The 27,110-nt window shown below is 41.9% G+C and overlaps 1 protein-coding gene across 1 annotated transcript; it reads left to right on the top strand.

Annotated features, from left to right (window-relative positions):
• Nucleotides 1–1,263: 1,263 nt before the first annotated feature.
• On the top strand, nt 1,264–26,581 carry CATSPER3 (cation channel sperm associated 3). The gene is made up of 8 exons (XM_043490751.1): nt 1,264–1,376; nt 2,102–2,393; nt 9,521–9,760; nt 21,086–21,268; nt 21,685–21,825; nt 22,637–22,756; nt 24,821–24,978; nt 26,426–26,581. Exons 1-8 carry the CDS (start codon nt 1,264–1,266, stop codon nt 26,526–26,528), a joined length of 1,350 nt encoding a protein of 449 aa, XP_043346686.1. The 3' UTR covers nt 26,529–26,581.
• The last annotated feature ends 529 nt before the right edge of the window (nt 26,582–27,110 follow it).

Here is a 27,110-nt window from a genome sequence, read left to right as displayed (position 1 = left end):
TTTCACCTCATTGTGCAAATGTCTGCAGTTTTTAAGAGGATTTTGCCAGGCTGAAATATAAATTAAAACAGAATGAAGAGCAAAATTACTTGACTGACGTGCTCACATTGTTTTAGAATATTAAAGCATAAAGAATTTTTAAAAACCGCATTTTCTTTCCCTTATTTATGCTAGCTGTTTGCTTTTCTCCCTGGTGAGACAGTGAAACAGGATTAGTTAATTTCACTTTTGTGTCTAATCAGTTTTATGCCCTGGTCCTCCTGCACCAGTGTGGGGATGTGATGATTAAATTGGAAACATGATAGGGAAATGCAGGGCTGGATTACAGCAATCCAGGGCCGTAGACACATTGTGACTTTTGTGACTCCATCCTTATGGTCATGCCCCTGTGCCATGTGTGGCAGGTGGGCCCCCTCCTCGGCAGGCTGGGCCAGCAGCATGAGGCCCCTTCTTTCGCCTCGGGGGCAGCATCAACATTCCCTCATTCAGAGAGGAAGAGGTGGCAGCAGTCCCCCCTCCATGTATCTGGTTGAATGGGTGACTGGATTCACTGCACTCTTCTCTTCCTGCCTCACACACAGTCCTCTGCTGGGGTGGTGTTGGCTGGGTCTTACCGAGTGGCACATCTTGGCGTTAACATTCCATTGAGATGCATGGGAAAGTTCACACCTTTCAGGCCATCTGCAGACTCAGGCACTCAATTAGTTACATCTGGGCCACACTTTTCAAACTTTTCTTTTGGACTAGAAACTTACTAATGAAAGCTGTGGTTTTGATGTAGTAATCATCTGGCTTCAGGATCCAGATTCCTAGGCATAGGGCTATAGTGCCTATGGCTTAATCTGGCCCTAGAGAAATATCTTTAAAATCAAACAAAAACTTACACTGAATTAAAGACTTTCTATTAATATTAGATTTGTATGTACTTTTAAACAATCCCTCTCCCATTTTGTGCCTAAGATGCTGGGCAATGTTAACCCAATGTTGCGTTATATTTTCACAGCAGTGAACGTTTATTGCCTTCTTGCCTTACTGACTCCTCATAAGAGTTTTCATTGGTCCAGCACTTTGTTTCAATTGCTGACGTATCATTTTTATGCCTGGAAGTGACCTCATAAAGTGATGATGTCAAATAGAAAATTCCATTCTTTTCTATATAGAGTATTTCTGTTCTCTGTGCGTGGCCTTGTGCAATCTGAGTTACTTAAGGGAATACATAATGCCCACCTGATCTCTTAAACTAAATAATCCGAAAGTGTGAGTATGGAGCCTACAGAATCTTTTAATCAGAGACGACTTGTGTCAAACTTGGTTGTTGAACATTTTAAATCCTCGTCTGATGCTGACATGAAACACACTCTGTTCTGGCGATTCAGGTAAGTACTTGACCAAGTCCTTTTAAAAATGTATTTAATTTTTGATCTTCAAAGAAGTTACGATGAGTCAAATTCATCCTCCATATAACTCTACTGTCACTGGCTGGCGCTACCAAGGGATGAATTTGACCATTATTTCTTTTTGTATTACATTGAAGGCAAAGGATTTTTGCTTTCTGTTGATTAAATCTTGGTGATTATTTCAATAAGAGTTTAATGAGGGAGACTGTTCTTAAACATGCATTTAAATTAAATACCAAACAATTTTTGCCTTATTTCAGAGTAGCAGCCGTGTTAGTCTGTATTCGCAAAAGAAAAGGAGTACTTGTGGCACCTTAGAGACTAACAAATTTATTAGAGCATAAGCTTTCGTGAGCTACAGCTCACTTCATCGGATGCAGTGAGCTGTAGCTCACGAAAGCTTATGCTCTAATAAATTTGTTAATTTTTGGCTTAGTGCCTTTAAATTGATTGCTAATTAAACCGGGCATCTGCTCATCTGGGTATCCTGGAAAAAAGAATGGGAATTCCTTTGTTGTCTTGGAAGTTTCTGAAAAATACAGAGAGCTTCTCCATGATTCTGGATTAAAATAAGAATTTACTACCGAACATGCAAATCTATTTTTAACTCAGTATAGATTTCACAATGATTAACTACCCCTGAAGGCAAAGGGCTGTATTCTTTGCTAATTCCATTTGTAATCGGTATTAGTTAATGTCTAAAGGGGAGGGGGAGAAATCCACCTTGTGCCTGACCTTACTCTCTTTGAAGTCACTGGGAAGGAGAATTGGCCTGTCATTTGCCAGACTCCAAATGGTCCTAGAATTTACCGTATTTTTTTGTCCCTTCAATTGTTTGATAGGAGGTGGGACACTGAATTTTGTGCATATATACGCAGATTGCTGCAGAATCCCATGCTCAACACAGTCATGATAAGCATCATCTCACTCAATGCGCTGTTCTTGGCTATGGAGACTAATTATGCCATTCAGCTTAATTCTTATGTATATCTGGAGGTAAGGAGCAGGGCAATAAAATGGGTGGTAAGTTCTCCTTTCATTTCACTAGCATCTGCTGAAGATGTAGAAAGTTTTTAAAGTGTGGTTTTTTTTTTTCTATCCATGAATAATTGAGTAGTAAAGTGAAACAAAAATGGGAACCTGCAATACAGAAACTAATATGTGTCCACTTTTCCATGTGCAAAGCACACCAGTATCGGCAGACATTGGGCCAGATCCTTAGCTGATGTAAACTGATGTAGCTCCATCGACTCCAGTTTGTATCAGCTGTGGATCTGGTCCAAGGTGCACTGTAAGAAGCGACCAGGGAGTTTGCAAACAGGGACTGCTACCAGGGAGTTTCGAGAGGGAGTTTTCCAGGTGAAGGAGGAGCAAATATGGGACCATTGGGGTAAGTGGCTGTCTATAGTGTGTGTTTGTGTTTGGGGGTTACTTGCTGTGTGCTGAGCTTGTGTTTGTCTGTCTGTTTGGTTGGTTTGTTTGAAGGACCTTGTGCTCTGGCCAGCAGTTGGAAGCTGTGAGCTTCTAAACAAGGTTTGAAATCTAGAAGCCTCTGTTCATTGGCTGAGCCTTAGTCAGGAGGTGGGGCTATCAAGAAGGCCAAGGCTTTATAAAGCAGGGAGCATTACGAACAGAGACCGCTAACAGGGAATTTCGAGAGGGAGTTTGGAAGGGCAGTGGGAAGGGGGCGAGGTACACTTACTATTCTTTAAAACCTTTAAACTATAATCAAAACTTCTTGATTTAAACAAAAACCCTATCTTTAACCTAAGTAGCTGGAAGAGAAAATGCAGGCAGAAGCCCAGCAGAAGAATGGGGGCTATCCTGTTTATTGTACTCTGTGTAGCGTGTATGATTAACTGCCCTGTGGGGGGTGGCATATGTGTGCATTCGGTGCAAGGAGCTCCTGGCCCTCAGAGACTGTGTACAGGCTTTGGAGGCCAAGGTGGCGGAACTGGAGGAGCTAAGGGAGGCAAAAAGGTATGTTGATGAGGCCTTCCGGGACACTGTAGATTTGTCCCACCGGTCAGACAGCCCCTGTGCTGTTAAGGAGGATGAAAGGCCCAGAGAAGGAGAACAGTCAATGGGAACAGAGGGAAACCTTCCCATAGTTGTGACCCTCCTTCCAGATGATGATGGGGTATCCTCTCACACTGAGGTTACCTCTCCGGGGGAGGGAACTCCAGTCATTAGGAAAAGGCAGGTGTTAGTAATGGGAGATTCGATTATTAGAAACATAGCTGAGTTTGTGATGACTGGGAGAACCGTATGATGACTTGCCTGCCTGGTGCGAAGGTTGCGGATCTCTCGAGGCATCGAGGTAGACTTATGTGTAGTGCTGGGACGATCTGGTGGTCGTAGTACATGTAGGTACCATTGACATAGGGAAGGGTAGGAGACGCATCCTGGAGGCCAAATTTAGGCTGCTAGGAAAGAAACTGAAATCCAGGACCTCTATGGTGGCATTCTCAGAAACGCTTCTAGTTCCATGTGCAGGGCCAGGTAGGCAGGCAGAGCTTCAGAGTCTCAATGCATGGATGAGACAATGGTGTAGAGAGCAGGGGTTTAGATTTATTAGGAACTGGGGAAACTTTTGGGATGGGGGAGCCTGTACAGGAAGGATGGGCTCCACCTAAACCAAAGTGGATCCCAACTGCTGGCACTTAGCATTAAAAAGGTTGCAGAGCAGTTTTTAAACTAAGAGATTGGGAGAAAGCCGATTTGCTGCATAGGTGCATGTGGATCGGACAGAGACTTCTCTTAGAGGAGAGTCTATTGATAGAGATTCTCTAGGTTTCAGTCAGGAGGAGAGGATGGAAGAGGATAAAGTATGGGCCAGATCAGATGAGAAACATTCACATAAAGAATCTGACACATCAGAAAAGGGCAGACAAATAAACAGTGACAGGTTTTTAAAGTGCTTGTACATAAATGCTAGAAGTCTAAATAATAAGATGGGTGAAATTAGAGTGCCTCGTGTTAAAGGAGGATATTAATATAATAGGCATCACAGAAACCTGATGGAGTGAGGACAATCAATGGGACACAATCATTCCGGGGGACAAAATATATCAGAAGGACAGAACAGGTCGTGCGGGGGGGAGTGGCACTATGTGTGAAAGAAAAAGTAGAATCAAATGAAATAAAAATCTTAAATGAATCCACATGTTCCATAGAATCTGAATGGATAGTAATTCTATGCTCTAATAGAATATATTAGTAGGGATCTATTATTGACTATTTGACCAGGACAGTGATAGTGACCATGAAATGCTAAAGGAGATTAGAGAGGCTATCAAAATAAAGAACTCAATAATAGTGAGGGATTTCAATTATTCCCATATTGACTGGGTACAAGTCACCTCAGGACGAAATGCAGAGACAAAATTTCTCAATACTTTAAATGACTGCTTCTTGGAGCAGCTGATACAGGAACCCACAAGGGCAGAGGCAATCCTTGATCTAGTCCTGAGTGGAGAGCAGGATCTGGTCCAAGAGGTAACTATAACAGGACCACTTGGAAATAGTGAGAATAATATAACAACATTTAACATTCCTGTGGTGGGAAGAACACCTCAACAGCCCAACGCTATGGCATTTAATTTCAGAAAGGAGAACTATGCAAAAATGAGGAGGTTAGTTAAACAGAAATTAAAAGGTACAGTGACTAGAGTGAAATCCCTGCAAGCTGCATGGACACTTTTCAAAGACACCCAGAAGTGAAAGTAAGCTGGTATGGTACGCCGTGCCGGACCTGACCAGCTTCCCTAGTGGTGATTTAAAGGGCCGGGGCTCCAGCCATTGCAGGGAGCCCCGGCCCTTTAAATTACCGCTGGTGCTCCAGCAGCGGGGCTCGGACAGTGCTTTAAAGGGCCTGGAGCTCTGGCCACCGCGGAGCTCTGGGCCCTTTAAATCCTGATTTAAAGGCGCCGCCTCTTCCGGTTGAGGCCATGCCCCTGCTCAGGACTCCTCCCTACCGGTAAGCCCTTTAAATTACTTTCATCCTTGAAGACACCATAATAGAGCCTCAACTTAAATGTATACCCCAAATTAAAAAACACAGTGAAAGAACTAAAGAAAGAGCCACAGTGGCTTAACAGCCATATAAAAGAAGCAGTGAGAGCTAAAAAGGCATCTTTTAAAAAGTAGAAGACAAATCCTAGTGAGATAAATAGAAAGGAGCATAAACACTGCCAAATTAAATGTAAAAATGTAATAAGAAAAGCCAAAAAGGAGTTTGAAGAATAGCTAGCCAAAAACTCAGAAGGTAATAACAAAATGTTTTTTAAGTACATCAGAAGCAGGAAGCCTGCTAAACAATCAGTGGGTCCCCTGGACGATCGAGATACAAAAGAAGCACTTAAAGATGATAAAGTAATCGCAGAGAAACTAAATGAATTCTTTGCTTCAGTCTTCATGGCTGAGGATGTTAGGGAGATTCCCAAAACTGACTCATCTTTTGTAGGTGACAAATCTGAGGAATTGTCACAGATTGAAGTGCAACTAGAGGAGGTTTTGGAATTAACTGAGAAACTTAACAGTAACAAGTCACAGGGACCAGATGGCTTTCACCCAAGACTTCTGAAAGAATTCAAATGTGAAATTGCAGAACTATTAACTATGGTTTGTAACCTGTCCTTTAAATCAGCTATTGTACTCAATGACTGGAAGATAGTTAATGTAAGGCCAATATTTAAGAAGGGCTCTAGAGGTGATCCTGGCAATTACAGACCGGTAAGTCTAACGTCAGTACCGGGCAAATTAGTTGAAACAATAGTAAAGAATAAAATTGTCAGACACATAGCAGAATGTAAATTGTTGTGCAAATGTCATCATGGTTTCTGTAAAGGGAGATCATGTCTTACTAATCTATTAGAGTTCTTTGAGGGGGTCAACAAACATGTGGACAAGGGGGATCCAGTGGACATAGTATACTTAGATTTCCAGAAAGCCTTTGACAAGGTCCCTCACCAAAGGCTCTTATGTAAATTAAGTTGTCATGGGATAAGAGGGAAGATCCTTTGATGGACTGAGAATTGGTTAATAGGCAGGGAACAAAGGGTAGGAATAAATGGTAAATTTTCAGAAGGGAGAGGGGTAACTAGTGGTGTTCCACAAGGGTCAGTCCTAGGACCAATCCTATTTCATTTATTCATAAATGATCTGGAGAAAGGGGTAAACAGTGAGGTGGCAAAGTTTGCAGATGATAGTAAACTGCTCAAGATAGTTAAGACCAAAGCAGACTGTGAAGAACCTCAAAAAGATCTCACAAAACTAAGTGATTGGGCAACAAAATGGCAAATGAAATTTAATGTGGATAAATATAAAGTAATGCACATTGGGGAAAAAATAACCCCAACTATACATACAATACGATGGGGGCTAATTTAGCTACAACTAATCAGGAGAAAGATCTTGGAGTCATCGTGGATAGTTCTCTGAAGATGTCCATGCAGTGTGCAGCGGCAGTCAAAAAAGCAAATGGGATGTAAGGAAGCATTAAAAAGGGATAGAGAATAAGATGGAGAATATCTTACTGCCCTTATGTAAATCTATGGTACGCTCACATCTTGAATACTGCATACAGATGTGGTCCCCTCATCTCAAAAAAGATATACTGGCATTAGAAAAGGTTCAGAAAAGGGCAACTAAAATGATTTGGGGTTTGGAACGGGTCCCACATGAGGAGAGATTAAAGAGGCTAAAACTTTTCAGCTTGGAAAAGAGGAGATTAAGTGGGGATATGATAGAGGTATATAAAATCATAAGTGGTGTGGAGGAAGAAAATAAGGAAAAGTTATTTACTTGTTCCCATAATATAAGAACTAGGGGCCACCAAATGAAATTAATGGGTAGCAGGTTTAAAACAAATAAAAGGGAGTTTTTCTTCACTCAGCGCACCATCAACCTGTGGAACTCCTTGCCTGAGGAGGTTGTGAAGGCTAGGACTATAACAGGGTTTAAAAGAGAACTAGATAAATTCATGGAGGTTAAGTCCATTAATGGCTCTTAGCCAGGATGGGTAAGGAACGGTGTCCCTAGCCTCTGTTTGTCAGAGGGTGGAGATGGATGGCAGGAAAGAGATCACTCGACCATTACCTGTTAGGTTCACTCCCTCTGGGGCACCTGGCATTGGCCACTGTTGATAGACAGGATACTGGGCTGGATGGACCTTTTGTCTGACCCAATATGGCCGTTCTTATGGTCTTATCGTAGAAAGATTAACTGTAAAGCAACAACACAGAGGTGCTCTAATTGATGCCAGCTGGAACTGGCCCCTCCTCACTATTCCCCTACCTCAGGGTTGCTGGATTGTTCTCTGGCCTTACCCCATTCTTGTCCCTGGACTGCCGCAGAATGTCTTTATGCCCATAATGGCATAAAGCTGGCTGTCCTGGTTTTGTACCACTGGGGCATTTGACTACATCAGGCAGCTTTGTGTCTCCTTTGTGCTGCTGGAGTGACACCCAGGGCATTACTCAGGTCTGAGGCTCTGCCCCCAAAGGTTTAAATAAAAAAGTCAATTTTATTTTATTTTATTTTCTAAAATTAAATAAATGAATAAACACAGTGGTTGAAGCTCAGTCCCAGTGACTAACCCTACAATTACACTTTGATGGGTGTGGCTCTGCCCTGGTGAGTAACCCTAGTGTGGCTCTATACTGGGGATGGGGCCAGAGCAAGAAAACCCAGTTCAGTGTCAAGCTTCAGAACCATTTATTAATACTGAATTATTTTTTTAAATGTCCCGATGGTGTCCTTTTAGTTGTTGCCAGTATTTTTTTAAACATTAAAATGTTAACACCACTAACTTGAGCTCATATTAAATATTTAGTTTTCATACTGAAAAATACTTATCTCCCACGCACACCTTGATTGTCTTGTCTTATACAAGTCAGCTACTGTACACAAATCTCTGAGTCTTTATAACATATCCTAGTCATGTGGAAACCAAAAGACAGGTCTGGCTAATGTCAAGAAGTCCATTCACATCTTGGAAAGTTTTAGAAAACTCTACTTCCAGAAAAAGACTCTGCTCAGGGAAAGGAGGATTCATCGTCTAGAGGCTGGAACAGGAGATGAGGTATCAGGAGACTTCAGGTTCTGTCCTTGGCTCTGCCACTGATGTGGGCCAAAACACAACTGCCCTATGCCTCAGATTCCCCATTTGTACAAAATCCTGTGAAGGGATAATACAACTCTCAATAGCAGATAAAAATGTTTTATGATTAATGACATATTTGGCATTTGCCTGACTCCATTAAATAAACATCTTCATCCCTCTTCAAGATCAGTTTGCACTCTTGATGGCATTCCTACAGTGTGAGGTGGAGTTATGTTATCAAGTTTGACTGGCTCACCCTGGCCCACTGCATGAGGCAGTAGGTGCAGTAGATAAGACAATTTCCCTGGGTGAGACCTATTTTATTCTGTCAGTTTTAATAGTGTATTAGCACTATTAGCATTTCAAGTAAGTATTGCTCTGGGTCCTGTTAGCCAACCCAATTGTTTAGATAAGCAAGAACTATCTTAAGAATTGACTCAGAAGAGGAGGGTGCATAATGGTCCACAAATACATTGGGTGCCATTATAAAAGTGGTATTTACTGCCCTGTGGTATTTATGGTATTCCCTGCACTTGGAATGGTAAATTTAACTGTGGTAAATGTCCAGTTTCTAGTGTGTTCTGCGTATTTGAAGAGTGAAAACACCAAGGAGGGAGAGGAATTCTGCAGGGTGGTACATGGCAATACAATCAAGAATTATTTTGGGTGGAATATGGCAGTGTAACTAGGAATATTGGGGTGAAATTTAAACTGTTAGGCAAAACTCCCTAACAGTGAGATGCATCCAGATTTCCCAAGAATGTGGATCCATGTTATTTTAGGACATTTAAATGAGACTGGATGAAACACAAGCAGATGCCCTTTAAGGAGCAGCCTTGTGATGGCAGGAAGAACTAAATGCCTGACTATTTGCATCCCTGTGTATCTCAGAGTAGGGTAGAGCTGGTGGTGAATCTAATTCAGGGTATAACAGGACCAACTGAAGGCTCTTTACTTCTGTAATCAAAGCCCTCCCCTCGCAACGACATGTTCTAGACTCGTATTGTTTTCTTTTCAGCTGGCTGATCTGATTATTATATCCATCTACACCACCGAGATTTTGCTGAAGTTTTATGTGGATCCCTTGAATTACTGGAAGAGTGGCTATAACCTGTTTGATGTTATCATACTTCTCATTGCTTACCTCCCATATATCATTGACAAATATGACGTCAAACAGTACAGGACATGGAATATAATTAATGGTTTCCAGGCACTCAAGATTCTGAAGCTTATCTCCTACAGCAAAGGCATGAGGGTAAATTGATTATCTATAGTTACAGTGGAAATACACTTCTGATTTTTATATCCAGGCCATTACAATGACACTTGTAAGCAGTCATGGGATAAGAGGGAAGGTTCTCTCATGAATCGGTAACTGGTTAAAAGATAGGAAACAAAGGGTAGGAACAAATGGTCAGTTTTCAGAATGGAGAGAGCTAAATAGTGGTGTGTCCCAGGGGTCTATACTGGGACCAATCCTATTCAATATATTAATAAATGATCTGGAAACAGGGGTAAACAGTGAGGTAGCAAAATTTGCAGATGATACAAAACTACTCAAGATCCAGGCAGACTGCGAAGAGCTACAAAAGGATCTCACAAAACTGGGTGACTGGGCGACAAAATGGCAGATGAAATTCAATGTTGATAAATGCAAGATGATGCACATTGGAAAACATAATCCCAACTGTACATATAAAATGACGGGGTCTAAATTAGCTGTTCCCACTCAAGAAAGAGATCGTGGAGTCATTGTGGATAGTTCTCTGAAAACATCTACTCAATGTGCAGCGGCAGTCAAAAAAGCAAACAGAATGTTGGGAATCATTAAGAAAGGGATAAATAATAATACAGAAAATATCATATTGCCTTTATATAAATCCATGGTATGCCCACATCTTGAATACTGTGTGCAGATGTGGTCTCCCCTTCTCAAAAAAGATATATTGGACTTTGAAAAGGTTCAGAAAAGGGCAACAAAAATGATTAGGAGCATGGAATGGCTGCCATATGAGGAGAGATTAATAAGACTGGGACTTTTCAGCTTGAAAAAGAGACGACTAAGGGGGGATATGAGGGAGGTCTATAAAATCATGACTGGTGTGGAGAAAGTAAATAAGGAACTGTTATTTACTCATAACACAAGAACTAGGGGCCACCAAATGAAATTAATAGGCAGCAGTTTTAAAACAAACAAAATGAAGTATTTTTTCACACAACGCAGAGTCAACCTGTGGAACTCCTTGCCAGAGGATGTGGTGAAGGCCAAGACACTAACAGGGTTTTAAAAAAAAAAGAACTAGATAAGTTCATGAAGGATAGGTCCATCAATGGCTATTAGCCAGGATTGGCAGGGATTGTGTCCCTAGCCTCTGTTTGCCAGAAGCTGGGAATGGGCAACGAGGATGGATCACTTGATGATTACCTGTTCTGTTCATTCCCTCTGGGGAATCTGGCATTGGCCGCTGTTGGAAGACAGGATATTGGGCTAGCTGGACCTTTGGTTTGACCCGGTATGTCCATTGTTATGTTCACTCTCCTTTCTTTTGACTTAAGGTTTTTGTTTTCCAACTTTTTTGTTGCTCTTTGGATCACATTCACCATAAATAACTGATGAGGGCACAGCATAGGAAGAGCGGTCCATCATGCAGAAGGCCTAGGTTCCGTTATTTATCCTAGGTTGCTTTTTAATCCTAATTTCTGAAATGCGCTGAACATGAATTATCCTGGGCGACTCTTGAAACTAAACTGTATTCTGTACCAGCTGAGCTGCAGCCATTGCTGGTACCTGTTGTCAAAACCAGGTAATTTTCTTAGCGTAGACAAGACTTCATTGCTTGGAGTGGCGGGCAATGCTTAGGGCAGCATGCTCAGGGAGTGGGTGATGTTGCTCCATAAGGAGTCCAATCCAGTATTATGGGTCATTGTGATTTATAATTATCCCCCCTCCTCTTAAATTTAGTGGAGTTTTCAGCAGAGGCTCTGCAGCCTTCTGACAGCATTCCATAGGATGCTAAAAGGATCACTGCACTCATTATTGAACAAAGGCAGGATAAATGGATGAGAGAGCATCTGCACACAAAGTCGCACTAGTTTAAGTAAATTGATGCAACTTTAGGTGTCGAGTAGCGCTTGGTCTCTAGTTAAAATGTATACCTGCATAGCTGTGTCAGTCAGGGGTGTGAAAAACCAATACCCTCTGACCAACAAACACAGCTATGGCGACAGAAGTGTGTGTGTGTAAACATAACTAACATCATTTGGGGATGGTGACCTTCCTACACTCACAGGAAAATTCCTTCTGTTGGTGCATGCTGCATCTACATTGGGGACTCTGCTGGCCTGGGCTCTGCAGCGTAGAGCTAGCCTAGGTCTCAGTGACATGCTAATCCAATGCCTGTAACATTGTAGTGGAAGTAAAGGCAGGATTGTGGCACCACCAAATGAATCAGGCAGGAGTCTGAAGCGATTGTGGCTGCTTACAAAGGAGACAGCCTGTGTTTGTATAAACTTCCCAGCTTAAGATGCGCTCCTCTGCTTCGCTGCTGAGGGAGTGGGATAGAAAAATGATTCAGGACCGTCAGAAGAACTTCAGTGAAGCTTGAACAGACCACCTTATTCGGGAGTCACCTGTGTAAAGAACCCACTCCAAAGTAGCTTGATGAGAACTGAGTACAATTCAGCCCTAAATTAATTAGAAAAATCACCTATGGAATGCAAGCAATTTTTGTTAGTCCCTAGACTTTCACTGAATTTTGTTGTAATAGAACTAACCCCTTTAGCGGCTATCATTGGTGCTGTAGCATAGAGGTAGCTGTAACATTTGCAGTGTTCTCTGTATGTTAACAGTGTGTGCTAAACCTTCTCTAATGATGTTGGTTGTTACTTGAATATGTCGGGGGAGCGGAAGCAATTTAATATTTTTTAGTTTTATAAAGTCCACAGTATGAACATTATTTGCTTTCTGCTTCTCCCGTGTTCAGGAGAGATTTTCCTTGACTTTTTCATGTCACCACAGTGCTATGAATGGGGAAAAATAGCTATTAAAAATGTCACACATGCTATTTTAATCCATTTAATCCAATTTTCTCTCAAGCACACCATTTCTTACTTAGTTTTCTCTGGACAACCCTCGAGGTTTATTTTTTAGTAGGGAGTTAATGTGGGTAGTGACTGCTTAGCCTGCATTTCTGCATGTAATTAATTGATAGGGTAACCCACCAGAAGTGGAACATTTATGGGAATAAGACTCTTATAATGTTCAATTCTGAGCCTTTCTTCCTCTAGTTTGGATAGTAAACTTCAATGATTGCCAGACTTTTATATGTTAATTATTCAGTGTAGCTGGAAGAGGGGACAAAATTGAGGTATGTGAAATAATGAATGTGTCAGGTGCTGCTATTTATCCTTTCTGATAATACTAGAGCAAGGAGACACAGCAAAATGAGCAGCCATTTACATTTTTTAAAAGCTTCTTTTTAAACAATGGTGGATGATTATCTTGCGGAACTCATTGTCGCTGGATAGGAGTGAGACCAAGGCCTTACCAAAGTTTTAAACAAATAAAATACGGTAACTCCTCACTTAATGTCCTCCTGCTTAACGTTGTTTCAAAGTTACATCACTGCTGAATTAGGGAACATGCTCGTTTAAAGTCGTGCAATGCTCCCTTATAACGTCGTTTGGCTGCCTGCTCTGTCTACTGCTTGTAAGATTCTGTGGAAGAGCAGTGACTTTACAAGGGAGCATTGCACAAGTTCCTCTTCTCTGCCTCCTCCTCCCCCTCCCTCCCAGCGCTTTCCCCCACCACCAAACAGCTGTCTGGTGGCGCTTAGGACTTTCTGGGAGGGAGGGGGAGGAGCGGGGAAGCGCTGTGTCTCCACTTCTCCCCCTCCCTCCCAGAAAGTCCTGAGCGTGAAGCGCTGGGGCGGGAGGGGGTAGGAGTGGGGAAGTGCAGTATCTCTGCTCCTCCCCCTCCCTCCCAGAAAGTCCTAAGCACTGCCAAACAGGTGGATTGGGTGTGGGAAGAGGTGGGCCTGGAGTGGAGCAGGGAAGGGAAGATGCGGGCCTGGAGCATCCCCTGGCAAATTTGGTGCCTGTTTTTCTCCGGGTAAGCTGCCACTGCTGCTGCGAAGGTGCTTCGTAGCGTCCTTGCCAGCAGCGGGTTGTGCAGGGGCACTTCCCAACCACAACATAGTACAGTACAGTATCTAATGCCTTTTGTCTGCCCTCCAAAAATGTCTTTGGAACCTAACCCCCCACGTTTACATTCAATCTTTTGGGAAAATTGGATTAGGTTAACATCATTTCACTTAAAGTTTCATTTTTCAGGAACATACTTACAATGTTACGTGAGGAGTTACTGTAAAATAATTTAAGGTAAAATTGGGCATCTAACTCGCATTAGGCACCAAATCAGATTAGGCCCTTTTGAAACTCCCACTAGATACCTATTTGCAACTTTGGGAGCTTAAACACCTTTGTAAATCTTTCCCTTAAGAGCCTAAGATTTATTGAAAGTCAGTGGGACTTAGGTTCCTAAGTCTCTTAAGTACTTTTGAAAATTGTACTCGTGGGCATTTCTATGGATGAGAACATCTAGGGTATAGGATAAAAATGGATAAGGGGTATAAATCCTCATGCTTCAGGGCATAAGCCTGCCACTTCTTATTCCAAGGCAATTAGAAAGATCCTATATGAACAGGTTATCCTGTCATTGTCCATCATGGTGTTTCTTGTATCCTCCTCTGAAGTATTTGGTACTGGCTGTTACTCAATGGACAATTGGTCTGATCTAATCCGGCATTTTAGGGACCGAAACTCTCTGCTAAAAAACATTCTTTGCCAAATATGCTACAATCTGCCCCAGTGAGCTTTGCTGAAGGGGTGGGAGGTTGTTTGTACCTATATGTGTATTATAATGAATTAATTGAAGTCTATATTAGCCTTTAACGGAGGAAACTGTATTTAATACTGAAAACTCAAACATATAACGCATTCTTGGCACACATCCCTTTATTAATTAAAAAACTCTTTAAAACACACTGCCTTACACCTTGGGGCAATACATTTCCACCTTGAGGAAATAATTTCCTTGCTGTATTCCGTACAGAGCAGTTCTGTTACCTGTGATCCCAGTCATCGTGTAGGCTCTATTTATCCTTATTTCAATTTGAAAATAAACTTTTTAAATGCCAGGTTGTTCCAAAAGTCAACTTTTCTGCTTTTTTTTTAAAATGTATTTGGGATGAATTTCAAAATATTTACAAAAAGAAAAGGAGTACTTGTGGCACCTGAGAGACTAACAAATTTATTTGAGCATAAGCTTTTGTGAGCTACAGCTCACTTCATCGGATGCATTCAGCGGAAAATACGGTGGGGATGCATCCGATGAAGTGAGCTATAGCTCACGAAAGCTTATGCTCAAATAAATTTGTTAGTCTCTAAGGTGCCACAAATACTCCTTTTCTTTTTACAAATACAGACTAACACGGCTGCTACTCTGAAAAATATTTACAGTTTAGGAAGACCGTGAGGCACAAGGCTGCATCTTAATAGCAGAAGGAAAGAGGAACTGTTATGGATTTCTGGAAGTATACAGGAACTTCTGGATGTGCCATAGAAACTGAAAATTATTTGATGCTTCTATACAAGGGGCACTTGCTAGACTGCAGTGTCCAACGGCATTTTATGACTCTCTTGTTACCTTCAGCTATGGGTGATTGTCGTTGTTTAGGATCATGCGCACAACCCAAATTTGCTGAACACCATGACATACCTTGGTAAAAATGTCATATTATTTTGGTGTAAATGGCTTTTGTTCCTACTCCCAGACACAGATACAAGAATAAAATTAGGCACTGAGTGCTTGGGACAAACAGGGTTCAGGTGGTGGCTACGTTTCCGTGGACAAAAGATGAAGGTGACCAGTGTGGGTTACCTTGGAAGCAATGTCTGTATCCAGACTTCTGAAATATGTCATGCTTTATGTCTGTTAGCTGCACTCTACAAGGTGTCCCTTCCTGTAAGAAAGGGCATACAGCTTCTACGTTCTGTAGCCACGAGATGTTGACATGATTTCACACACCTAAGCAGCTGTGACATTCCATCCAGTAGAGGGCAGTGGTGTTTACGTGAAGGAGGGAAGAGTCCTAGGGAGCTGCAATAAATTATAGATGGGACTGGTCGCACTGCCTATTATTCAGGTTGCCCAATACTTCCCATTATAACAGGTTTCAGAGTAGCAGTCGTGTTAGTCTGTATCCGTAAAAAGAAAAGGAGTACTTGTGGCACCTTAGAGACTAACAAATTTATTTGAGCATAAGCTTTCGTGAGCTACAGCTCACTTCATTGGATGCATCCCCACCGTATTTTCCACTGAATGCATCCGATGAAGTGAGCTGTAGCTCACGAAAGCTTATGCTCAAATAAATTTTAGTCTCTAAGGTGCCACAAGTACTCCTTTTCTTTTTGCCCATTATAACAGTGGTTCTCAACCTTTCCAGACTGCTGTACCCCTTTCAGGAGTCTGATTTGTCTTGTGTACCCCCAAATTACACCTCACTTAAAAACTACTTACTTGCAATATCAGACAAAAAACTACAAAAGTGTCACAACATACTATTACTGAAAAATTACTTATTCTCATTTTTACTATATAATTATAAAATAAATCATTTGGAATATAAATATTGAACTTATATTAAAGTGTATAGTCTATAGAGCAGTATTAACAAGTCATTGTATGAAATTTTAGTTTGTACTGTCTTTGCTAGTGCTTTTTATGTAGCCTGTTGTGAAACCAGGCAAATATCTAGATGAGTTGATGTACCCCCTGGAAGACCTCTGCTTATCCCATGGGTACGCGTATTCCTGGTTGAGAACCACTGCATTATAAGACCCCATTTTCAGTTGATTACTGTATAACTTTGCCAAACTTTAGCCATGCAGGCTGAAATTTTGCATGCTGGGAGTCTGCCTCAGGCTAAATATTTTTGAAAACTTCAGCCAAAATGTGTCTGCCATTTCCAAGAACAAGGTTAGGGAAAATACATTGTTTTGCTCATGTGAAAAAAACTCTGGCAACCTGTTCTTTGAAAAGCTCTAGTGCGCCTATACGTTTGAGCAAGGGCTGTATAGTTAGTGACAGAGATGAGCCTTTCGCCGTGCCCATGAAATTCTGCCCAAATTATAAGACTTTCTTTGCACATGCTCAGTAGAGATTTCATAGATTTTTAGCCGCTAAAAACTCAGAATCTTCCCTGAGCAAGCTCCATCCCTTCACAGGTCCTATGTGTGACCGGACTGTGCATGCCCTACCCGAGAGAGTGACTGAACATGCTCCAGCCCAAGGGCTATAGGGGGTCAGAAGGACTTTTCCTGTAATGGTTGCTCCCAGCTGCTCCAGACCAGGGTGGGGCGGGCATTGGAATTGAGATCAGGGAGCTTGTCTCGCCTGTGTTCTCAGTGACCCCTTCCCCCCCTCCCCTGCTGGCACATTGGCAGTGAGGAAGAGGGGACAAAACAGGATTTGGGGAGGGAACGAGTAGATTAGACCAAGGAGTCTGGTGAGACTGGGACTGTGGGGAAGAGAAACTGGGATGGGGAATGGCTGGGCAAAGAGCCCGGATGTGGAACTGGTATGGGGGAGGGAGCTTGAGGGGGAGGGTAGGCTGGAATGGGATGCTTGTGTGGGAGGGGAGGCTGGGACTGGTTAGGTAAGAAGACAGGAACTGGGAGCCGGTGAAGGAAATGCGGGGAGGGACTGGGAGTCCTTTGGCTGAGGGGGGAACATTGAGATTGATGAGGCAGGGTGGGAGACTGGGACTGGCTGGTCAAGGAGACTAGGAACCATTGGAGCTGTAGTCTTTAATTACATCATCACGTCCTATTTTTGCCCCAGGACCTCTGTCTCATTCAGGGTGCGTGGCCCTTGGCCTTATTTACTGCACACTGTTCAAACCCTGCTCTGAAGACGGGATTATTGACTTTGCCATGGGCTTTTCTGTGGTGCGCATCACTACAGTATGTTGAGTGCATCACAAACAAACAACCCCCTGTGAGGTGACGGGGTGGTGTTATCCCCATTGTGCAGATGGGGAACGGAGGCACAGACTGATTAGGTAAAAAGTATCCACTAATTTTGTCAGCCCAAACTGAGACACCTAGGACCTGAAATTCCATGGTATTTAACATTATCTAGCACTTTGTATGTTCAAAGCACAACATCCCATTGACCAGTTGCAACGGTGAGTGCTCAGCACTTCTGCAAATCAGATCCCAGGTATCATGTTTGACATAGAAAATGCGGGATGCACTAAAAGTGACCGTCTGTGAAAAGTTTGGTTTAAGTGACTTGCTCAGTATCCCACAGAAAGTCTGTGGCAGAGGCAGGGATAGAATCCAATTTTCCAGGGCAGAATTCAACTGCCTTAACTATGAGATCGTCCTTTTTCTTCCTGAAATCCTTTGCCTCATTCACTTCACACCTTCCAACTTGTGCAACAGATAAGGCAGGGGTCTTACAGACAACAGCCTCTTTTACTACGCAGCCCTGATTCATTGCCAGAGCAGGTCCATCCTGTGCACTGAATGAGGCAGGGGTCCTATGGAAAAAATACTATGTGGTCATGTAATTAAAACTGTGTCATAATGCATACACAATGGGGCCTAATTAAGGTTATGCAGGCAATCTTAACTTTGGCTTTTCCTAACTTCTGAGGGCTTGCTTTTGCAATCTTAATAAAGCTCTTTCTTTTAATATAGATTTTTTATTTATAATACAGATATATCTTCAAGCATTTTGACGTTGCAGATTGCTTGAAAGTATCTTATAGCTGAATATTGTGTTACTTTTCTCAGATAAAAAACCAAGGTTATTTTAACCTTATTGGGCTTTAAATAAGTTATTCTCTTCCTCTGATTCATACTCAGGAAAAAGTAAAACTGAATCCTTTTTAGCTTTTATATAGTGTATGGTGTATGAGCAACGTTTAGGACTTCATAGATAATGACCAGCACTTCAGTTTGCAACCAAGAGTAATTAGCAACTAGTGCAGAGCCAGCAATGCAGAATATTGTTTGCTCTTCTTTACTTAAAAGGTGAGTAGCAGCATTCTGCGCTAGCTGAGGCTTTTCAGTGGCTGCAGCAGGATGGCAGGGCTCTGTCAGCAAATATTAGAGCCCTATATGAAACAGTTGATGTTCTGCTGACTCATTGTGGTAGGTGCATCCAGGTAGAACAGCAGTGGGAGTGGCTGTCTAGACACTGGGAATTAGTGGAGATCCTGGAGGGAATCTTTAGGAAAAGCCAAGGTCAGGGAAGCTCAGACTGAGGTTTCTGATGTGTTCTTCTCTTTGTTACCCATAAAGCCAAACTGCACAAAAAAAGCAAGTTTGGACCTTAACTCCAGGTCTGTGTAGTCTGTTGACACAGCATTTAAAACACCAGTAGCTGGTTTATGCTATCTCTCTCACTATTGCTATCATTGTTGGAGCTGCCACAGTCAAAAATTTTAAGGAAAAAGGCTAGTGTTGATGCTGCTCTCACCTTAAAAAGGTTCAGCATCTTGTCACATCTGACCTGGATGGAAGCTAGCTGCATGAAACGCAATCCACATAAAATGGAGGTGATGCCTAGTGCCAGAAGGAAACATCTGGAGGAGTTAGCCAGGGTGCGACTGCTTCCTAAATTATTGACATGAGTATATATTTCTTAGGCAGACAAGGCTTAGGAAAACCTGGAACTATCCACCTGATTGCAGGGGAAATCCTTAATCCATCATAACAAGATTAACTATTTGGCAATCATAAGGGATTGGAAAGAACATTTTACATTAGCTTTGCACAAACCTCTTAACAGGAAGTGCCACCTCAACGGATCAACTGGGTAAATTATGGAGTTTTAACTTGAGATGCTTGAAACATTGTCTGAAAAAGGAACTGATAAATGGATAGTCCCTGAACCAGTGTACTGCATGAGACTCTCTGGCATTAGTACATTTTTCATAACCAGGGGAAATCATCAAATCCATTCATTAGCCAGTGTCTGGAGTAATATAACATTGGTGCAAGAGGCTGTGTGTAGTTTTCTGCAACCTAGAGTTAATAGAAATGTTTGCAATTTGGCAGAGATCCATTACCAATGGTCTGACTTAAGCTGAATTCCCAAATCAGTACACATCAGTCCCTAAGAGCGCCTTGTGTACATATTGATGTCATTCATAGGATTTGTTTTGTCTCTCAGGCTGTTCCTGCCTAGTGAACCCCTGGTTTTCAGTGATTTCTTAACTTGTACAATACACAGGGGTTACGATAGTGGAAAAGACCAGTGGCTCATCTGACACCCTGACTCTGATCAAACAGTATTGGATGCATCTAGTCAACTATACAATGGTGATGGGGGTGGGAATTTCTTCCTGACCCCAGTTCATGAGCAGACTCTAAACTGAAGCATGAGGATTGATAGCTCTTGTAATTTTTATCCAACTAATTTAATACAGAAGTTCTTCTTACAAAGTGTCTAATCTTTTATGAACATAGTCTATTACTCTGTTAATATTCGCAAAAAGAAAAGGAGTACTTGTGGCACCTTAGAGACGAAAAAATTTATTTGAGCATAAGCTTTCATCAGCTATAGCTCACTTCATCGGATGCATTACTTCATCGGATGAAGTGAGCTGTAGCTCACGAAAGCTTATGCTCAAATAAATTTGTTAGTCTCTAAGGTGCCACAAGTACTCCTTTTCTTTTTGTGAATACAGACTAACAAGGCTGCTACTCTGAAATCTGTTAATATTGTGCAGCAGTGTACCCAATAATGTAATTAAAAGAGGTACGAAAAATTGTTTTTTTAAAATGTGCTCCTTTTGAATTGATTGAGTGTTCTTGGTTGTTTTAAAGGACACCACAAAGCTCCTTAATTTTTCATCTTTCCACTTATTTATATGTTTGTCCTGCTTAATAGTAGAATAAACAAAATTAATGGTAAATGGATTGTGGACTGCATGGCTGTTAGCTAGAAAACATGAAAGGTTGCAGTTCAGAAGGAGGGATGATGAGACCTTGACCTTCCAGCAGCTGGACTCTTGAGATGATCATGAATAATACTCGGCACTTCTATAGTGCCTTTCGTTCCAAGACCACAAAGCATTTAAACATGAATGAATAAAGATTTACAACACCCTGTCCTAAGGTGTAACGGGGAGTCAGTGACTGAACTGGGAATAGAACCCCTAATTCCATAGTCCCAGTCCTGGGCTCTGACCTGTAGGCAATACTTCCTTACTGCTGACAAGTAGAAAGGACTCTCCTGTAGTTCAAGAGGAAGAACTGTGCCGGTAAGGCCACACATGATCAGGACCTCGATGTTTTCAATGCCTCACTTTACAGAGACAGGCCACCTCCCCCAGCACAGCACCCTGGGGGATTGGCTCAGAACAGGCTCAAAGGGAAGAGTGCCACCTACCGAATCACCAACACCGCTTTCTGTGCCGTTATGTGAATCAAACGAGCGTTTTCTGTTGTTTAGAACTGCTTGTCTCTGCTCTAAACTGCACACATTTGGTTTTCTCTATTGCAGAGTTTGATAGCAGCTCTAGGCCAGACTGTGAAGACTGTGATCTACGTCCTTGTCTTGCTGTTCCTGTTAATGTTTATCTTTGCCATTTTGGGTTACGGATTGTACGGAGACCCTGAAACCGGAGACAGTAAAAACTGGGGCAACCTAGCATCTGCCCTTTTCACTCTCTTCAGTTTAGTAACGGTAATTTCTGCTGTCCTTTCCATTTTATGTCTGCCTGTTATAGAAACTATTGTAAGTAATCATTACCTCTGATTTTGGTCGGGATGTTGGGGAAGTCATTTAATTAAACTGTGATTGTTCTCAGCATTAAAGGTGGTGGGAGTTGTTCCCTGGGTTTTATTTAATGTCAGATGGTTGTGAAAATTCAGTTTGATGGATAGATTCATTTTTCTGGAATTAACGATTCAGAGGGGAAAGCTTGTTGAGCTGACAGAAGTGGGATATTTTGTAGCTTTCATATGGCATCTGAGTCTGAAACTCTAAGCAACTGGGGGAAAACTGAATTCAGTTTAAAAAAGAGAGAAAGAGAGAGAGATTTAATCTGGTCTGTGAGACAAGCTTGGAACTAACTGATCAGAGATTCAATACATTTGCAGGTTGATGGCTGGACGGATTTACAGGATGAATTAGACCAACGTGGTTTTAGTGCCAGCCGAGCCTTCACAATACTGTTCATCTTGCTGGGTTTCTTTTTGTTTTTCAATATGTCTATTGGAGTTGTGATTATGAATATCCAGGTAAGTTGGGTTTCCCTTATTCTTTTTGTGTCTCTAACTACAGGGCCATTTATCTGAAAACTAGTGTGTGCGCCTTTTGAATGCTGGCTTTTTGACACTGCTGGAGACCGAAGTCCTCTGTCCACTGCACGGGAATAAAATACCTTCCCCACATAGCCCTGCTAGTTTGCCTCAAATCTGAAGGGAGCATCTTCAGGGGAGAATGGTAGTGAATTCACTGTTCTCATTTAGGGTCAGTCCTAGGCATAAGTACAAAAGGCAGCTGTACAGTTCTTGGCCCTTGTCCGTGTCATGCAGAGACAAACGGAGCCAGCCAGAAACTCTCCATCCTCACTCAGTTGCTAAATCTCTCCTGTCCTTCCAGTTCTATCAGCTGCCAGCACCTCCCATATATGAGCATAAGGGAAGTTTGCCTGAAGCTCCACACACTGCAACAGAATGAAGGGCAAATTTGTGTCCATTTAAATTCATGGCCTACTGTAGGGTTTCTTGCAGCTTCCCCTGAAGCATCTGGTACAGGCCAGATGTTTCCTGCTGGAAACAGGATACTGACGTAGACGGACCGCTGCTCCAATTTGTTATGGCCATTCCTATGTTCCTGGGTCATCCTGGGTGAAACCGTTAGCAAGGGTGCCAACTGTGAGGTTGAAATCTGCTAGACTGACCCTACCAAACTCAGCAGGTGGTAACAGCTTTGTTGCTTCCAGTTTGGGCTGGATTTAGATCAGTGACTTAAAGGCGAAAGTGTCTCTGATTAATTGCGAGTCATCCAGTTAAGACCATTTAACATACACTGTTTTGGTATTTATAGGACTCCACTCAGAATTATGAACGAGAGCTTAAAGCAGAAAAACAAGCTGCTCTTCAGGCTAAAAAACAGGCCATGTTACAAATACAACAGGAAGAAGTAAACCTGCTAATGCACCAGCAGGTAGATGCCCTGAATTGTTTTTACTTGAAGTTTATTGAACAGCATAAGTATTACAAACATATGTAAGATACAGTTTAGTGATGCAAGACAGCATAGAGTTATCTTCAATATAGGATTTTATAGTCATTTATCTCACAGAAGCAATTTGCTAAGCTTTTTCACCTTTTGAAATAAGCCAGGCCCTAGATCTTCATCTGTATCCTTTTATAAGTTCATATGCCTGTGTGTCTGTGTGTCTATATATATATATATATATATATATATATATACGTATTTCATTTTGAATCTTCTATTTAAGAAAAAAAATTCGGAGTGGAAAACTCCCCATAATATTTAAAATAATAATAATTTCCAAAACGGCTTCTCACTGCTGTTTTTTTCTGAAATATTTCTGAATTGTTCCAATGTTATTAACTGTAGGTCAGTTTGTATTATAATGGTATCTCCGTGCTGTGCATTTATTCCTCAGTAACAGTATTTTTCTTTTGATTTGTTAAGGTCTATGGGCACCATTTAGAAACCCACTAGAATCGGGTCAGAGGCACCTTTCAAAGATGACTTAGGTTATGTCTACACTCTCCCACAGATTGCACTACAGGGGATGTGAATAGCAGTGCATACCAAAGTCCTGCATTGTAAACCCCGCCCCCCATGTGAGTGCTGCAGATGCGAACTTGAAGGTTCCCAGTTTGCATTAGTGTAGTCCTGTTTGAAGAGGATTACTTTTCTGCAAACTAGGAACCTTGTAGTTTGTGGTGTGTCCCCCGGGGGAGGTACAGTGCAGCACTCTGGTGTGCCTTGCTATTCACATTCCCGTAATCCAAACTGTAGGGCAGTGTAGACAAGCCCTTACTCAAAATCAGCTTTCTTCCAGTTCTTTAAGCAGAAATATCATTTTCCATGTCTAACACTCAGCCCATTACATTTTTCTAAAGTCTGTTTTTGTGAACTTGAAATTCATGTAATGGATAATGTTGATTTTTTTTACTCTGACAATTTTTGAAAATGAAGCTGATTTAATATAATTGTAAACACTGCTACTTCAGTGTAGATGATTGGAATAATCTGACTGCCTGCCCCCTGCCATCCCTTCTGCTCATTCTCATTATTATCAGATATAACTTAAATGTAATGCCGACAGACCCTGGTCATCGGCAGATGGGATCAAACCTGGGACCTCATTTCTCGTGGTCTCGGTGCTACTAGATGGGACAGAACACCACACTCAGGAGTTGCTGGTGCTCTAACCTTTCGATATAAAGTCATTGATTCAAGTTCCCTAGTGGGTGACTAATTTAAGGTTAATGATTTCAGTTCCATCCAGTATCCACTGCGGATGTAAACTATTATAGGAACAATCTCTTTGGATGAGACCCTGAACGGCCATCCCCTCTGCCAGATCTGGTAGTGTTGATGTGCAAGACAAAGCTCCTATGACACTTCTGAAAAGAAGTAACTTTGGCACCCTGGCCGAGGTTCTCTCTGGGTATGTCTATACTGCAGCTGGGAGCTCCGCTTGAGCTAGCACGCTACAAATAACTGTGTGCTCATTGCTGCACTGGCAGAGGCTCGGGCGAGCAACCTGGGCTCAGACTTGGGGGGTCAGGTGAGTGACCTGAGCTTGGGTGGCAACATTCACACTGCTGTTTTTAGTGCGCTAGCTCAAGCTGAGCTAATGCTACCCTGTCTAAATGGACTGTGAGGCTTGCTCCAAGCTGCAATGTAGACATACCCCCTGCATTTTAAAAACAAAAGTTATAGGCCAAATTTCCAGCCCCTCTTCTGGTTTTGCATATCCCCTTTTAATGCTCATGAAACCAGGCACTCCTCATGCATGTTGCCAGAGCAATTGGCTGTGTGCAAAGCTGGGTGGGCAAAACTGGAGGTCAGGGTTGAAAGCCCTGGGTAAGTTATAGCTGGCCTAAGGCTCCATCTGTCTCCACGGTCCCTGCACTGCTATCATCTTTCATAAAGCTCCTTAAGATACCTGGAGAACGAAAATCCCTGTATAAAAACCCATTCTATTTTGATAATGTGTTTTCCTGGGATATTTTTTCACATTAGAAAACCAGTGAATATAAAACCTTCAGTGAATTGGTGGAGGACTTTAAAAAGACATTACATCATTCTGATCCTATGGTCTTAGAAGATTTTTGTGCCAGTGTCCCATTTATTGATCTTTATTTGACATCCCTTGATCTTCAGGATAACACAGTTTATAGGTAGGTAACGTAGGTGTAAAGAAACAGAGACCAAGATGCTAGAAATCTTTAAAATGTGCATTTGAGTTGTTGTTTTCTTTCTTTGGATTAAATACAGGCCATCCCTTTGGCATTGTAACTGGAGAGTCTGCGACCGATTAGTCTCGTTGGGTGAAAGAGCTGCAGATCTCTGAATGTGAGGGCACAGTTAAAGACGTTTGACCTAACTGAAGCTGATTGTCAGTGTTTACAGGCCAAAGTTTACAGAAGCTTTGATAGGCTGTTGCTAAAGTCCAACAGTCTTGGATATTCCATGGATGGTTAAAGCTGTGTTATGGAATGGTACTGTGGTAACACTGACCTTCCCCTCACATTTGCAGATCTCTTGCTCTAGGTTCTGAGGTCTGCTGCAGATGATGGTGCTTCTCTGTTCTATGCAAATAGTTTGTAGAGTGCTGATACTTTTTCTGGTACTAAGTTATTGCAACAGAATGCCTTCTGATGCAAGCACAATGCTTTGCCATGCAGGGGATCTGAGTTTGGTTCCTAACCTTGGTCCTTCATATTTGAGTCTGGGAGCTCTGCAAAGGCACTTTGGTAACAAAGCCATGGTATTATGGTATCAGGTATTATGTTTTTTGGCGACACACATACGGAGCATAGGGCCTGGAATTCAGGAGCTTGTGCTCCAAAACTACTTGAGCTAAAGGAGAAGCTATGAGATGAGAGTATCATTGAGTAGCACTCTTTATGAGACAGCCACAAAGCGATCCCAAACCCTTGAGCAGATTTGACATTCCATTCAGTAGAGGGCAGCAGTACATGTACACATTGGCCAATACATTTACAGGCTCCCCCACCAGCTCCCTGCCCTCCACCCCAGGAAAGAGTGTAAGGAAGGAGAGGAGTACCCCAGATGTCACTGTAACCTCCCAGGGTGAAGGCATGCAGTATAAATGATGAGATCTTGGAGGGAACTGATGTCCAGCCCTACTCTTTCATTGATGGGAAAGCTATCATGATGTGGTCCTGTGTGGGATGGAAGGAGTAGGAAATGGAAATACTCAGTACCCAGCAAGTGAAGAGGCCTGTACTAGGGAGGATGAAAAGAGAATGCACACACGAAATAATGCTAAAACCCAGAAAAAGCCTGCAGAAAATTTGACTGTATAATGGGACCTGATTTGTCATCTGTTACTACAGCAAGATTTGGATTTCTTTGGAGATGGAGTAAGAACTCTTTCTTCATTGTTATGCACGTAACCCCCCTCAAAGAACTGATTATCCAATTATTGTTCATCATTCTTTTTATCTTCTTAAATGAATAGTGAAAGGTCAGATTAGTTGAAGAGACAATAGTTCCACATATACATTTTTCACTGTGCGCTTCACATTTTCCATTACATATGAATGCTCTGAAATCATAATCTGCTATTATTTCAGCCATGCTCTTGTCTTCTCCCTATAGGTTACAAGAACTCTATTATGAACTTGTTGGCACATTGAACACCATCTTGGAAGACATAAGAGAAAAATCCAGGCTGCCCCCTGAGAATGATACGAAGAGTTAAATGTTCTAGCATAGAAAATGTGATGCTTTGCCATTGTAAAAAGCATTGTTTAAAAACAGAGCATAAATATACATAAATAAAAATAACTCCGAGGAGATTTACTTCCCCCTTCGATAACTTACTATAGAGTGTCTCCTTATAATAATACTGCACACTAATGCAGTACCTTTGATTAGAGGCATTGTTGACTAATGGGTAGAATGCTTGCCTGGAATTCAGAAGACCTGGGTTTTATTCTCAGCTCTGGGACTCGCCTGCTGGATGACCAAAGGCAAGTCACTGCACCGTTCTGTGCCTCAGTTTCCCCATCTGTAAAATGGAGATACTAACCTCCTTTGTAAAGCACTTTGAGATCTACTGAAGAAAAGCACCAGATAAGAGCTGGGTAGTATTATTATTATTTATTTATTTATGGACCTCAATATGCCTTATAAATATTGATTGATTTAGATATTATTATTGTGCATTTCCATTTTACAGATGGGGAAGCTGGCAGGCAGAGAGATTTAAGGGCCTGAAGCTTTCTGGAAAGTTTGTGGCAAACCTGAAATTAGATCCCCCTTCTCTTGATTCCCAGTCTAG

This window comes from Dermochelys coriacea, chromosome 8 (genome assembly GCF_009764565.3).
Source record: "Dermochelys coriacea isolate rDerCor1 chromosome 8, rDerCor1.pri.v4, whole genome shotgun sequence".
Lineage (NCBI taxonomy): Eukaryota > Metazoa > Chordata > Testudines > Dermochelyidae > Dermochelys > Dermochelys coriacea.
Note: the sequence above shows the minus strand (reverse complement) of the source record. Positions and strands in the feature narration are given on the sequence as shown.

Excerpts from the sequence above, each read along its gene's own strand:
- CATSPER3 (XM_043490751.1), top strand. The coding sequence starts at position 1,264 with ATGGAGCCTACAGAATCTTTTAATCAGAGACGACTTGTGTCAAACTTG. Across the intron at positions 22,757-24,820 it reads ACCTGCTAATGCACCAGCAG|AAAACCAGTGAATATAAAAC; the intron begins GTAGATGCCCTG and ends TTTTCACATTAG. Across the intron at positions 24,979-26,425 it reads CAGGATAACACAGTTTATAG|GTTACAAGAACTCTATTATG; the intron begins GTAGGTAACGTA and ends TTCTCCCTATAG.